This window comes from Bos indicus, chromosome 14, assembly GCF_029378745.1.
Source record: "Bos indicus isolate NIAB-ARS_2022 breed Sahiwal x Tharparkar chromosome 14, NIAB-ARS_B.indTharparkar_mat_pri_1.0, whole genome shotgun sequence".
Classification (NCBI taxonomy): Eukaryota; Metazoa; Chordata; class Mammalia; order Artiodactyla; family Bovidae; genus Bos; species Bos indicus.
The window spans coordinates 61,398,501-61,410,997 of record NC_091773.1 but is presented as its reverse complement, the minus strand read 5'-3'; the positions used below and the strand labels follow the sequence as shown (position 1 = coordinate 61,410,997).

The 12,497-nt window shown below is 38.1% G+C and overlaps 1 protein-coding gene across 1 annotated transcript in view; it reads right to left on the bottom strand.

Annotated features, from left to right (window-relative positions):
* Nucleotides 1–400: 400 nt before the first annotated feature.
* SLC25A32 (solute carrier family 25 member 32) overlaps nt 401–12,497 on the bottom strand; it is a 33,956-nt gene continuing 21,859 nt past the window's right edge. The window contains exons 2-7 of the mRNA XM_019973821.2: nt 8,775–8,925; nt 6,422–6,507; nt 4,811–4,971; nt 3,829–3,942; nt 3,372–3,517; nt 401–1,818 (exon numbers count right to left, since the gene is read on the bottom strand). Coding sequence (XP_019829380.1) covers nt 1,680–1,818; nt 3,372–3,517; nt 3,829–3,942; nt 4,811–4,971; nt 6,422–6,507; nt 8,775–8,925 — 797 coding nt within the window. The 3' untranslated portion in view covers nt 401–1,679. The remainder of the gene's footprint in view (nt 1,819–3,371; nt 3,518–3,828; nt 3,943–4,810; nt 4,972–6,421; nt 6,508–8,774; nt 8,926–12,497) is intronic.

The following is a 12,497-nucleotide window of genomic DNA, read 5'->3' as shown; positions in this document are numbered from 1 at the left end:
CACTCAATGCTCCATCCTCATGTGCGGCAGCATACATGGATGGCACAAAGCAGCAAGGGGTGCTGTAACCATTGTTCAAGGGGAATGAATGCTCGGAACTCTTGCAGGGTTTGTAGAAATCTTCCATGTTCTTAATCTAGAACTGTAGTTGTTTAATGCTGATTCATCCTGCAAGTCTGTATGCCCTTAGAGAACAGGAATTATGCCTTATTAATTTAGGGGTACACAGGAGGCATTCAAATGACACTACCTCTAAAATCCCAAATGCCAACCCAACTTGTCTTTCCATACAGGGACTACTATCAGGATTTTATATGAATTATAGTTTAATTCAAAAGTAGGAAAATACATCACATTTATAATGCATTTCTCTGCATATAACAAAGTAAATACAACTAAGTACTGATCATTTCATCTTTATTTTTAAAACAAAGCCATTTTTAAAATATAAAAAATAGACCTCTTTTCCAAGAACCATTTAAATATGGCTTTGAAAACCACAATATTTTATTTACAACAAATAGATGGTAGTGCAAAAAAGCATTCATATGTAAATAAAAATTACTTACTGGAGTAGCTAATAGGTCCCCTTATATAGATACTAGATGATTGAGGGTATATTTGTTGACATTTGGATCATTCTGGCATCCTTTTGGGGCAGAGGCCTTTATATTTATAGACAATTACAATAACTCAAAATCAAGAATGGCCTTTAGAGTAATCTGTATTAAACCTGACTTTGAGCAACCAATGTAGATTGATCAATTATTTGGGATCTGAAACCACACATCTGAAATCTGAAGTGAAAGTTAAAACTTTTCATTTTCAGTTTGTCAACAAATATACCCCCAATCATCTAGTATCTATATAAGTTTATCTATTAGCTACTGATTTATGGTCAGGAAGGCTAAATAACGGCTGATATTGCCCGATTTTGTTCTGATTTTATAAATAAAAAGACAGTAAGTATCTATGCCAAAAAATAATAGTGGGATCCAGAATTACATTTTAAATTATGAAACCAGCCTCTGGGAAAAAAGTAGTGATGGAATGACAACACAAGTCAGATATTTCTCAAAGTAAAAGAAGTATATAACTTCTTGAATTTTTCAAACTTCAAATGCATTCCAGCTGAATTAAAACTAAAGCACATTTATGGAGGATTTATTTTCCCCCTACCAAACTTTCCCAATTCAAAAATGGTCAGGATTTGGGGAATATCTTTCACAGTAAATCTTTAACGTTTAATTTACTCTTCAAATATCAATGACATCTTTTAAGAGGCCATTTTCTTGCTATTGCACAGAGGTTGATTTTTAAAGCCAATCCAGGCAAATGAGTTCAGAAAAAGCAGTGCATTCTTCAAATCCATCCAGCAAATGCTGCAAATCAGCTTCTACTTGGACAATGAAACGGAGAAAATTTGCGAAATTCTCCACTTGGTGTCAATTTTACTGTTATGTTGCTGGCAGCCATTTCAGGGAGAGGTAGCCAAGTCCCATACCCATGGGGAAGGCAAAAGCAGAAAAACATAGTGAAGACTGAGCTGTTCTGTGACTTCTAATGATTATACACCAAGTTTGATTATGAGCCATGTTGCTGTGCAGTAATCTTCTGAGTTTTATGTCTCAAATACAAAGGAGCATGTTGCTGCCTTGGGCAGATGTAATTATCTTCTCTTAGTTTATGTCGTCTTTTCTAAGGCCAAGTAAAAAATGTGAGACATTTTCATATACCACAAAGGTAATACAGCAGGCTGGAGTCACTCGAATCAAATTGGGGGCAATCCCTTTGTAAAATCCACTGATGCCTTCTTTCCTTTAGAGAGAGAGGGAAAAAGAAAAAAAAAAAAAAAAAATATATATCCACACACACATACACACTTAATTTCCTACAGAACTAGTCTGAAGACACAGAAGTTTAGCAGACAGGGCGCAGAGCCAGCATTCAAACCTCTGGGATTTGAGTTCATGTTTTCAATGTCCTGAAGTAACAGTTTATGAACCATTCGTAGGGCTTATATGCCTTTTGTGGGAATGAGGAAGAGAGGGCAGGGACACCTCAAGATGAACTAAAAAGCGCTTTAATCATAACCATCTTCCAGATGCCTTTAAGTATATGAACATATAGGAGTATTAACTGATCTAACACAAGCATTAAACATTTCATAAATAAATGCTCAGTTCAGTTCAGTTGCTCAGTCGTGTCTGACTCCTTGCGACCCTATGAATCGTAGCATGCCAGGCCTCCCTGTCCATCACCAACTCCCGGAGTTCACTCGAACTCACGTCCATCGAGTTGGTGATGCCATCCAGCCACCTCATCCTCTGTTGCCCCCTTTTCCTCCTGCCCCCAATTCCTCCCAGCTTTGGCTCCATCCCTTCATTCTTTCTGGAGTTATTTCTCCACCAATCTCCAGTAGCATATTGGGCACCTACCAACCTGGGGAGCTCCTCTTTCAGTATCCTATCATTTTGCCTTTTCATACTGTTCATGGGGTTCTCAAGGCAAGAATACTGAAGTGGTTTGCCATTCCCTTCTCCAGTAGACCACATTCTGTCAGACCTCTCCACCATGCCCGCCTGTCTTGGGTGGCCCCACAGGGCATGGCTTAATTTCATTGAGTTAGACAAGGCTGTGGTCCTAGTGTGATTAGATTGACTAGTTTTCTGTGATTATGGTTTCAGTATGTCTGCCCTCTGATGCCCTCTTGCAACACCTACCATCTTACTTGGGTTTCTCTTACCTTGGATGTGGGGTATCTAGACAATACTAAAAACAGCACACACAAAAATAAAACTTTATTTCCTTCATGCCTATGGTTGGAATACGGCCTTGAAACTTTTCACTTAGGTTCTCAATACAGATTTACTGAAGTGAACTGAATTGAAATGCTGAATATTCTGTTCTGACCTTTTAGAATTAAAAAGAAACATGGGGATGTCTACCTATAACAGTTTAAGGATTCCCATACTGAAGACCAAGCATCTCTTCCACATACAGAAACAAGTTACTTGCAAAAGTCCTGATACCAGTAGAGATGTGGAGCCTTCTTAATTATATTAAATTAGGTTTTTTTATGACTCCCTATGCTCAATGCCATCCAAATAGTTTACAACACCTAAAATTTAATTTGTCAAAGCACTTTCACATATCTTATTTGATTTTTATAAACAACTCTGTTAACACAGAAATTCAAATTTTACAAATGAAGTCAAGTCTCACGTAGTAAATGGGATATGTTCAGGAAGGAGCCATCAGCCATGTCTTCACCACAGACATGGTCTTTGCTATAAAACTAACGTCAGTTGGATAGTTTAAGATTTATAAGGTACCTCCTAAGAGCCATTCTAACATACACGTGCTCTTACCTCCATGTCTTTGTCATAACATCCAATACACCATTGTAAAACATGTGCTGATCTTGCAGACGAGCTCTTATAACCTGGTAAGGGTATGTTGCTGCCACAGCAAATATTTTGGATAGTGCTGCAACCGATATATATTCTACTGTGCTCTAAAATGACAATATAAGACATTTTTTTTTTTAGATGGAATTTCTTTAAAAATAAAATGGGAAAACACTGAAGTGGATCCATAAGTGAAAACTGGTTTCCTCTCTTAACACAAACTCTGTTTTTAACATTTATCTGCTCTATTTTTAACATTTATGTGTCATTAGCCTATAAAGTATTTAGCTATAAATTAAATTAGTGGCCGAGTTGGTACTCATTATCATAGCAATACTACTAAGCATGATAAAATTTCCATCTATTAAATGCCCATAAAAGTAAATACCAATTTTTTTTTTTTTCAAATTCATCTTACCAATTGTGCTTCTGGTAATCTATTGATATGTTGGTTGTATTTCAACTTCAATAATTCATATGCCATAAACTGAAGGGCACCATGTGATGTTCCAAACAACCCAGGAATAAACCCCTAAAAAAGATAAAGAAAAAAAGGCTAAACTAACCAAGTTTCCAAAGGACCACAGCTTACGGGGAGGGGAGTAAGGAACAGGTGACCTCAACGTGTGACTTAGAGAAATGGTTATTCAAAGTTTTAGACAGTGCTTCTCACCCACCAGTGTCATGATACTACTTTTGGTAATGAGGACAATGGTTTAAAGTACAATTTCAATGCAGACTTCAGTTTTCATAAATTGTTCTTTGCCCAAATTTGGCTTCTTCTCAGGACTGATTACAGGTCATTATGACCAACCTAGATAGCATATTCAAAAGCAGAGACATTACTTTGCCAACAAAGGTCCATCTAGTCAAGGCTTTGGTTTTTCCATTGGTCATGTATGGATGTGAGAGTTGGACTGTGAAGAAAGCTGAGCACCGAAGAATTGATGCTTTTGAACTGTGGTGTTGGAGAAGACTCTTGAGAGTCCCTTGGACTGCAAGGAGATCCAACCAGTCCATCCTAAAGGAGATCAGTCCTGAGTGTTCATTGAAAGGACTGATGCTAAAGCTGAAACTCCAATACTTTGGCCACCTGATGTGAAGAGCTGACTCACTGGAAAAGACCCTGATGCTGGGAGGGATTGGGGGAGGAGGAGAAGGGGATAACAGAGGATGAGACGGCTGGATGCATCACCGACTTGATGGACATGAGTTTGGGTAAACTCCGGAAGTTGGTGATGGACAGGGAGGCCTGGCGTGCTCCGATTCATGGGGTCGCAAAGAGTCGGACGCGACTGAGTGACTGAACTTACTGACAGGTCATTCAGAACTCAGACAACAGAGCCAAGGGAAATTACAATTGTCAGCTATTTAGAAATATGTTGATGATAATTTATTACCTTATACAATCCACGCACACCTTCATACTTATATATTTTCACAAGCGTATCAAACATTCCTTTATATTGCCGCTGTGAAGCATTAACAACACTATCGTACTGTAACATAAGGCGAGTTTTTGTTACCCATAGTGGGTTGGTGATGCAGAGGGTCATGGCTCCTGAAATCAGATTTAAATACTATTATTACTCAGCATACAGATACTTTCTCACTTCTGACAATCCAAATTAAGAACAGTCTGTTTATATAAAGAATGGGGGGTGCTTGGGGGTGGTGCCTACAAGTGTAAGATGTGGTTTCTGAGGCACAGACCTAGGGTTAACAAATGGATAGACATAGTTTTTGGTGGTCTTAAAAAGTCCTCCATGTAGTTAGAAGTAAATTTAAAAGGAGATAAAATGTAAAACACTCCCTTTGAGAGGTGTGAGGACAACAAAGATGTCCTGGCTCCTAAACCAGGTGTGGAGAATGGATGGAGGTCCTGGGAAGCAGACGCTGATGAAGAGATACAGACGCTTAAGAGGAGGACACAGTACAAGCCAGAGGGACTGAAGCCTGGGGAAAAGGACCAGGAAACCAGCATCTCAGCCATCTGTGCATGTGTACACATATACCCACCTCAACTGCACCACAATCTTCCTCAAACCCAACTACATAAAGACAAAAGTAATATTTACATTCTTTACAGAAAGTGACAAGTTTATAAATAAATAAATAATCTGGTTTAGTTTCTCATTTGCTGCATTTCCTAAGTAGTTCTTTATTCAACAAATATTGAGTCCTATGTGACTTAGGTCTCTGACAGCAGTTAGGTATTCAAAAATGAGCAAGATAATTCTTGCCATAAAAAATCAATCAGTAAACAAGGAAGGGAGGTTCAAGAGGGAGGGGACCTATGTATACCTATGGCTGATTCAAGTTGAGGTTTGGCAGAAACCAACAAAATTCTGTAGAGCAATTACCCTTCAATTAAAAAATAAATCTAAAATTTAAAAATTTTAGTAAACATTCAGTAAACATTAAGAAACCAGGGTGGGGAAATTTCCTGGTGGTCCAGTGATTAGGACTCAGCGCTTTTACACCTGGTGGGGGAACTAAGTGCTCACAGACTGCGTGGCGTGACATGATGTTCCTACTCCCCCCACCAACCCCCAAACCACCAAGATATCAAGGTGTCAAAGCAGGACTCATAAGTCCCATTCATTAACCCTGTGCCTAAGGGACCACATCTTACAGGTGTAGGTACAACCCCTGAGCACCCCCGTAAGTCTGAATATTATACATACATGAGGCAATTAAACAAGGCTACTAAATTGTTTAATTTGAAGATTGAAATCATACTTTAATTGAAGAACACTCAATCAAATCATCTTAAATCAGAGTCATAAGCACTCTAAATGTTATATCCTTTGTGCTAAGTAAAATTCTTGAAATCTACTCAGGGTAATCCATGAGTATACTTGCCTTCTAAGAAATTTCATGTGATAACTGATTAGCATAGTTAGAGGAGCATATTTAAACTCAGATGTTCACAGGGAAAAAGGCAAATAAAGAACAAAAGTGAACACCAAGTTGGAAGCTGATGTTTTATATTTCACACACCGCCTTACCAGCTTCAGCAGCTGAGATGAGATATTCTGTTGCCTCTAACCGTTCAGCTCTGCCTTCTGTCTTATATGACTTGATGGCATTGTAACTGGAAGAATAAAACAAAAACACCTGGATAAATATTTGAATGGGAGTCACAAAGCAGGAAATACCATTTTCAACTGTGGGTAATTTAACAATATCCAAAAAGTAGAAGTCAATGCATAATCCAACTACAAAATTAGACCTTTCTCAAATAATGGGTTTACTGGAAGACAACACCATCTCTCCCCCCAAATATGGAAGGCTGGCGATACATATGTAAAATATTTTCACCACACACTCAACTGTTAATCATAACAAAAGAAAACACAGATGATATCATGAGAGATTCAGAAATTACTACTCATCAGAGAAGGCTCTGTGGAGGAGGCAGCACTGAGCCAGGTATGGAGAAACAGGTGCAGCCAAGTATGGAGAAACCGGTATGGGGAAACAGGAGCAGGAGCATGAGTAAAGTGATGGGAAGTGGATGGGAAGACCTGGTTAGTTTAGCCACACTTGAATGAAACACTGACATTTCTGCTTTACTTGGCAGAAAACAGCCACAAAATACTTATGAGTTAAGGGAGTTATCAATCTCCTTTTTTCTCTAACTCCAATTTCTATCTTCTTCCAGGAAGACGACTTCAACTAAATAAATCTTTCCAAACTTGACCAATCCATTTCATCATAAAACAAGTATATTGTTTTATTATATGATGATTTCAACACATTAAACCTTACATGGCTTGCCCTTACAAACTTTAAAGAATCCACACAACTCTAAAGTTATTAACACAATAAATTTTATACATAGGGTTTCACCCATCTAAGCATTCCTTACAACTGAAAATAAGAAAAATATTTAAACAATATTAAGGCTGGTTTTTATTTTGCGTTCACTTACAAAACATTTTAAGGTTGGTTTGGATACTGCCATAAGATTATAAGAGATAAGGTAAACTACAGGACACAAAAGAGGAAAAGGCAAATATACCAGGAGAAACAGTGGAAACAGTGGCTAACTTTATTTTCTGGGGCTCCAAAATCACCGCAGATGGTGACTGCAGCCATGAGACAAAAATACACTTGCTCTTTGGAAGAAAAGTTATGACCAACCTAGACAGCATGTTAAAAACCAGAGACATTACTTTGCCAACAAAGGTCCGTCTAGTCAAGGCTATGGTTTTTCCAGTGATCATGTATGGCTGTGAGAAAGCTGAGCACCAAAGAATTGATGCTTTTGAACTGTGGTGCTGGAGAAGTCTCCTGAGAGTCCCTTGGACTGCAAGGAGATCCAACCAGTCCATCCTAAAGGAAATCAGTCCTGAATGCTCATTGGAAGGACTGATGTTGAAGCTGAAACTCTAATGCTTTGGCCACCTGAAACGAAGAGTTGACTCATTTGAAAAGACCCTGATGCTGGGAAAGATTGAAAGTGAGAGGAGAAGGGGATGACAGAGGATAAGATGGTTGGATGGCATCACTGACTAAATGGACATGAGTTTGAGTGATCTCCGGGAGTTGGTGATGGACAGGGAGGCCTGGCATGCTGCAGTTCACGGGGTCACAAAGAGTTGGACACAACTGAGTGACTGAACTGAACTGAACTGATGTTTCCCTAAAATGCCATGTATTAAACAAAAGCCTCCCCATTCATGGATTCAGTTTCAAGCATCAGAGGCAAGCTCAGGGCAGCACACGCTCCTCCACCTCAGGGTTATAACGCTTTGTTTCCTCACCCTTGAACACTCCTAACTTGAATGTGGCTGCCACAGGCACTGCCTGTGGCTTCTTCAGTAAGCATCCACTGGCGGGTAAAACAAATCATGATGCCAGTAAAGGAGTGAGGAAATGAACGAGCTTTGAAGATGAAGGAGCAGGTCAAACAGGAGATAAGAAGAAACATGCCTCAAGACTCTTTCAGTCATGCACTGGTTTTGACTTTTTTTCCCAAAGTGCTGTCCTGTGATACATGTTCTGATGAGGGCTGCAAGATCTGTCCACTTCTGCTCTTTCAACTTCAGTATGAATCACATGTATTTTGGGAAGCCACCTTCCTGATTCATCTCACAGAAATGGTTTCTGCAAGAGTGTCCATCTCATCCTTTTACCTTCTTCCTATTAAGAACTTTTTCCCAAACCAAATGCCTCTGATAAATGATTGAAGCTTACAGAAAATGAGACTAATAAGGCATTCTATGCTTCCTAACACTTGAAGTCAGAGAAACTGCTTAAATGATCATTTTGCTTCACCAACTGATTTTTTAAAAAATAATTAAAAACAAAAATTCCTTTTTATTTACAACTGTAAAATCTCCCAGAGCTACTCACAAAAAAAAGTAGAGTCCCCAGGATAAACCTGCACCCCACACATTTGGGGTTACTCCTTGGTAAAGTCCCCGTAGTCCATCAAGTTTCCAAATGGTGGTCAAGCAATGCAAAATTCCTTTATATTTTGGTCTCAATTCCAATCCGTCACTCACTGCAGTAAAGGATACACAGAGTTAGGTGGAAGCAAAGTTCTAGCTCTGAATTATAAACATATGTCACACAACCAGTCATATAAAGGAGGTAAATTCAAAAGAAAATCATTTTTTGTTGATAAAATTATTTTCCAGGATTTGACATTTTAAAACTAATACATTCATATATTTATCCAAGTTTTAAGTGCTTAGTATGCTCTCAATAAAAACTTGGATAAAAATATGAGCAGTGATAAAGAAAGAAAATATAGAGAATGGAATAAATGTTTCTGGAAATTCTCTTGCCACCATCCCTACCAACACACACATCAACAGAAGAGAAAGTAGAAAATCTCATCCATTCTTTTCTCTCAAAAGTTCTAAATTAATAAAACATGATAGGGTAAAACAAAAACTAAGTGATACAATACACATTCTATGTTTTTTAAATAAGAATTCCATAAGAATGTTTTGCAAGTTTAAAAGATAACACTTATTTTAAGTAACTTCTGTTTTATGAAAGATTCCACAAACCAAGAAGAGATTGAAAAGAGTAATACAGATGTAATATATCTAATTTACAAAAAAGGATTCACAAATAAGAAAATGACAAACAGTCCCTAAACTTTTATGGGCAAATTACATAAACTGCTGATTCACAGAAAATTACACACGGTCAAATGGAATAGAATGGACAGGCCAGAAATAAATCCACCCACTTATAGCCAGTTAATTTGTGACAAAGGAGGCAAGAATGTACAATGGAGAAGACAGTCCCCTCATAAGTGTGCTGGGAAAACTGGATAGCTATGTGTAAAAAGAATGGAATTAGAACATTTGCTAACACCATGCATGAAAGAAAATGAAAATGGATTAAAGACCTAAATTTAAGAATGGATACCATAAAACTCTTTAAGAGGGAAAACATAGGCAGAACACTCTTTGACATAAATTGCAGCAAAATCTTTTTGGATCCACCTCCTACAGTAATAAAAATAAAAACAAAAATAAACAAAGAGGACTTAATTATACTTGAAAGCTTTTGGATCCGGTAATCCCATTCCTTGGCAAGTATCTGGAGAAAACTCTCATTCAAAAAGATAAATGCACCTCAATGTTCATTGCAGCATGGTTTACAAGAGCCAAGACACAGAAGCAACTTAAATGTCCAACGACAGATGAATGGATAAAGATAATGATATATATATACACGCAAAGAGTCAGACATGACTGTGCAACCGAGCACACACACACACAGATATACACACACACAATGGAATAATACAAAAGAACGAAATGATGCCACTTGCAGCAATATGGAGGGACCTATCATACTAACTGAAGTCAAAGACAAACATCATATGATATTGCTCACATGTGGAATCTAGAAAAATGATACAAACCAACTTATTTACAAAACAGAAATAGACTCAGACTTAGAAAACAAACTTGTGGTTACCAAAGGGGAAAGGTGAGGGTAAGGGGTAAATTAGAAGGCTAGGATTAACATACACATACTACTGTATATAAAATAATCAACAAGGACCTAAGGGTGGAGCACAGGGAACTCTACTCAATACTCTTTAATAACCTATATAGAAAAAGAATAGATACATGCATACGTATGTAACTGAATCACTTTACTGTACACCTGAAACTAACACAATGTTGTAAGTGAACTATATTCAATATAAAATAAAAAAAATTAAAAAAGGATATCACACATACAACATGAGAAATTAAGCAAATATTTTATAAATGGAGTATAACCTCTAAAAACTGTGAATTACTATATTGTACACCTGTAATATATAATATTGTATTCAATAAAAAAGCACTGAGTTTTCAACCTCACCAATAAAATACAAATTAGACAAGGTAGATTTTTCTCTTTTCTTACCTTCAGAATTAAAAGAGCTTTATGATTTGTTATAGGGAAATTTCCATGGCCTTTTGGAGAGAAGTTGTACACTATCTAATAAGATGCTTACTCCTTGGAAGGAAAGTTATGACCAACCTAGATAGCATATTAAAAAGCAAAGACATTACTTTAAGGTTATGGTTTTTCCAGTAGTCATGTATGGATGTGAGAGTTGGACTATAAAGAAGCTGAGCGCAGAAGAATTGATGCTTTTGAACTGTGGTGTTGGAGAAGACTCTTGAGTTCCTTGGACTGCAATGAGATCCAACCAGTCCATCCTAAAGGAGATCAGTCCTGGGTGTTCATTGGAAGGACTGATGCTGAAGCTGAAACTCCAATACTTTGGCCACCTGATGCGAAGAGCTGACTAATTTGAAAAGACCATGATGCTGGGAAAGATTGAGGGCAGAAGGAGAAGGGGACGACAGGATGAGATGGTTGGATGGCATCACTGACTCAATGGACGTGGGTTTGGGTAAACTGCGGGAGTTGGTGATGGACAGGGAGGCCTGGCATTTTGTGGTTCATGAGGTCGCAAAGAGTCAGACACTACTGAGCAACTAAACTGAACTGACTGAATAAAAATTCAAATGCAATTATTCTTTGACTTAGAAGTTCCATTACAAATATATCCTATTTAAATATGGCCCCAAATTTACAAAGATACACATACAAGGAGGTTCACTGAAGCATCTTCTGTGATGGCAAAAGTGAAAGTAATTTCAACATCCAAAAACAGGGAAACGTTTAGATAAATTATGATATATTTATACTGTGGACTACTCTAAGTATTCAGAAAGATTGACAGCTATAAAAGGAATAGAGTGAAACACTGCATGTGGTTAATAGTAGCTATCTGCAGAGAATGAGACTGGTTATGAGTAGTTATATGGGAAGAATGATAACGACAATTCAACAATACAAATTCGACGATGTAAAGTAAACAATGATGACGTACCTTTTGTAATAAAATAAAACGAAGCAGGTCTAGGGAAAACTTTTTAACTTTTATTTCTGTTACCCTTCACCCAAGAACATTTTCAGATGCTTCACATCTCCAATAGAAGTACTTTTTAAAACCTTCTTCATGTAATAAATATTAAACTAGCATACAATTGGGCTTCCCTGATAGCTCAGTTGGTAAAGAATCCGCCTGCAATGCAGGAGACCCTGGTTCGATTCCTGGGTTGGGAAGAACCACTGGAGAAGGGACAGGCTACCCACTCCAGTATTCTTGGGCCTCCCTTGTGGCTCAGCTGGTAAGGAATCTGCCTGCAATGTGGGAGACCTGGGTTTGATCCCTGGGTTGGGAAGATTCCCCTCGAGAAGGAAAAGCTTCCCTGGTGGCTCAGATGGTAAAGCATCTGCCTGCAATGTGGGCGATCTAGGTTCAATAACTGGGTTGGGAAGATCCCCTGGAGAAGGAAATGGCAATCCACTCCAGTATCCTTGCCTGGAGAATTCTATGAACAGAGGGGCCGGATGGGCTACAGTCCATGGGGTTGCAAAGAGTCAGACACGACTGAGTAACTTCACTTTCACTTTCAGCATACAATCATTAAAAATGGTGTTTAAAAAAGCAAAACATGTATGCTGCAGAACATTTAAAAAATATAGGAAGGCACGTGCTCAGTCACTAGGTCGTGGTCAACTCTTCGCGACCCCATAGAC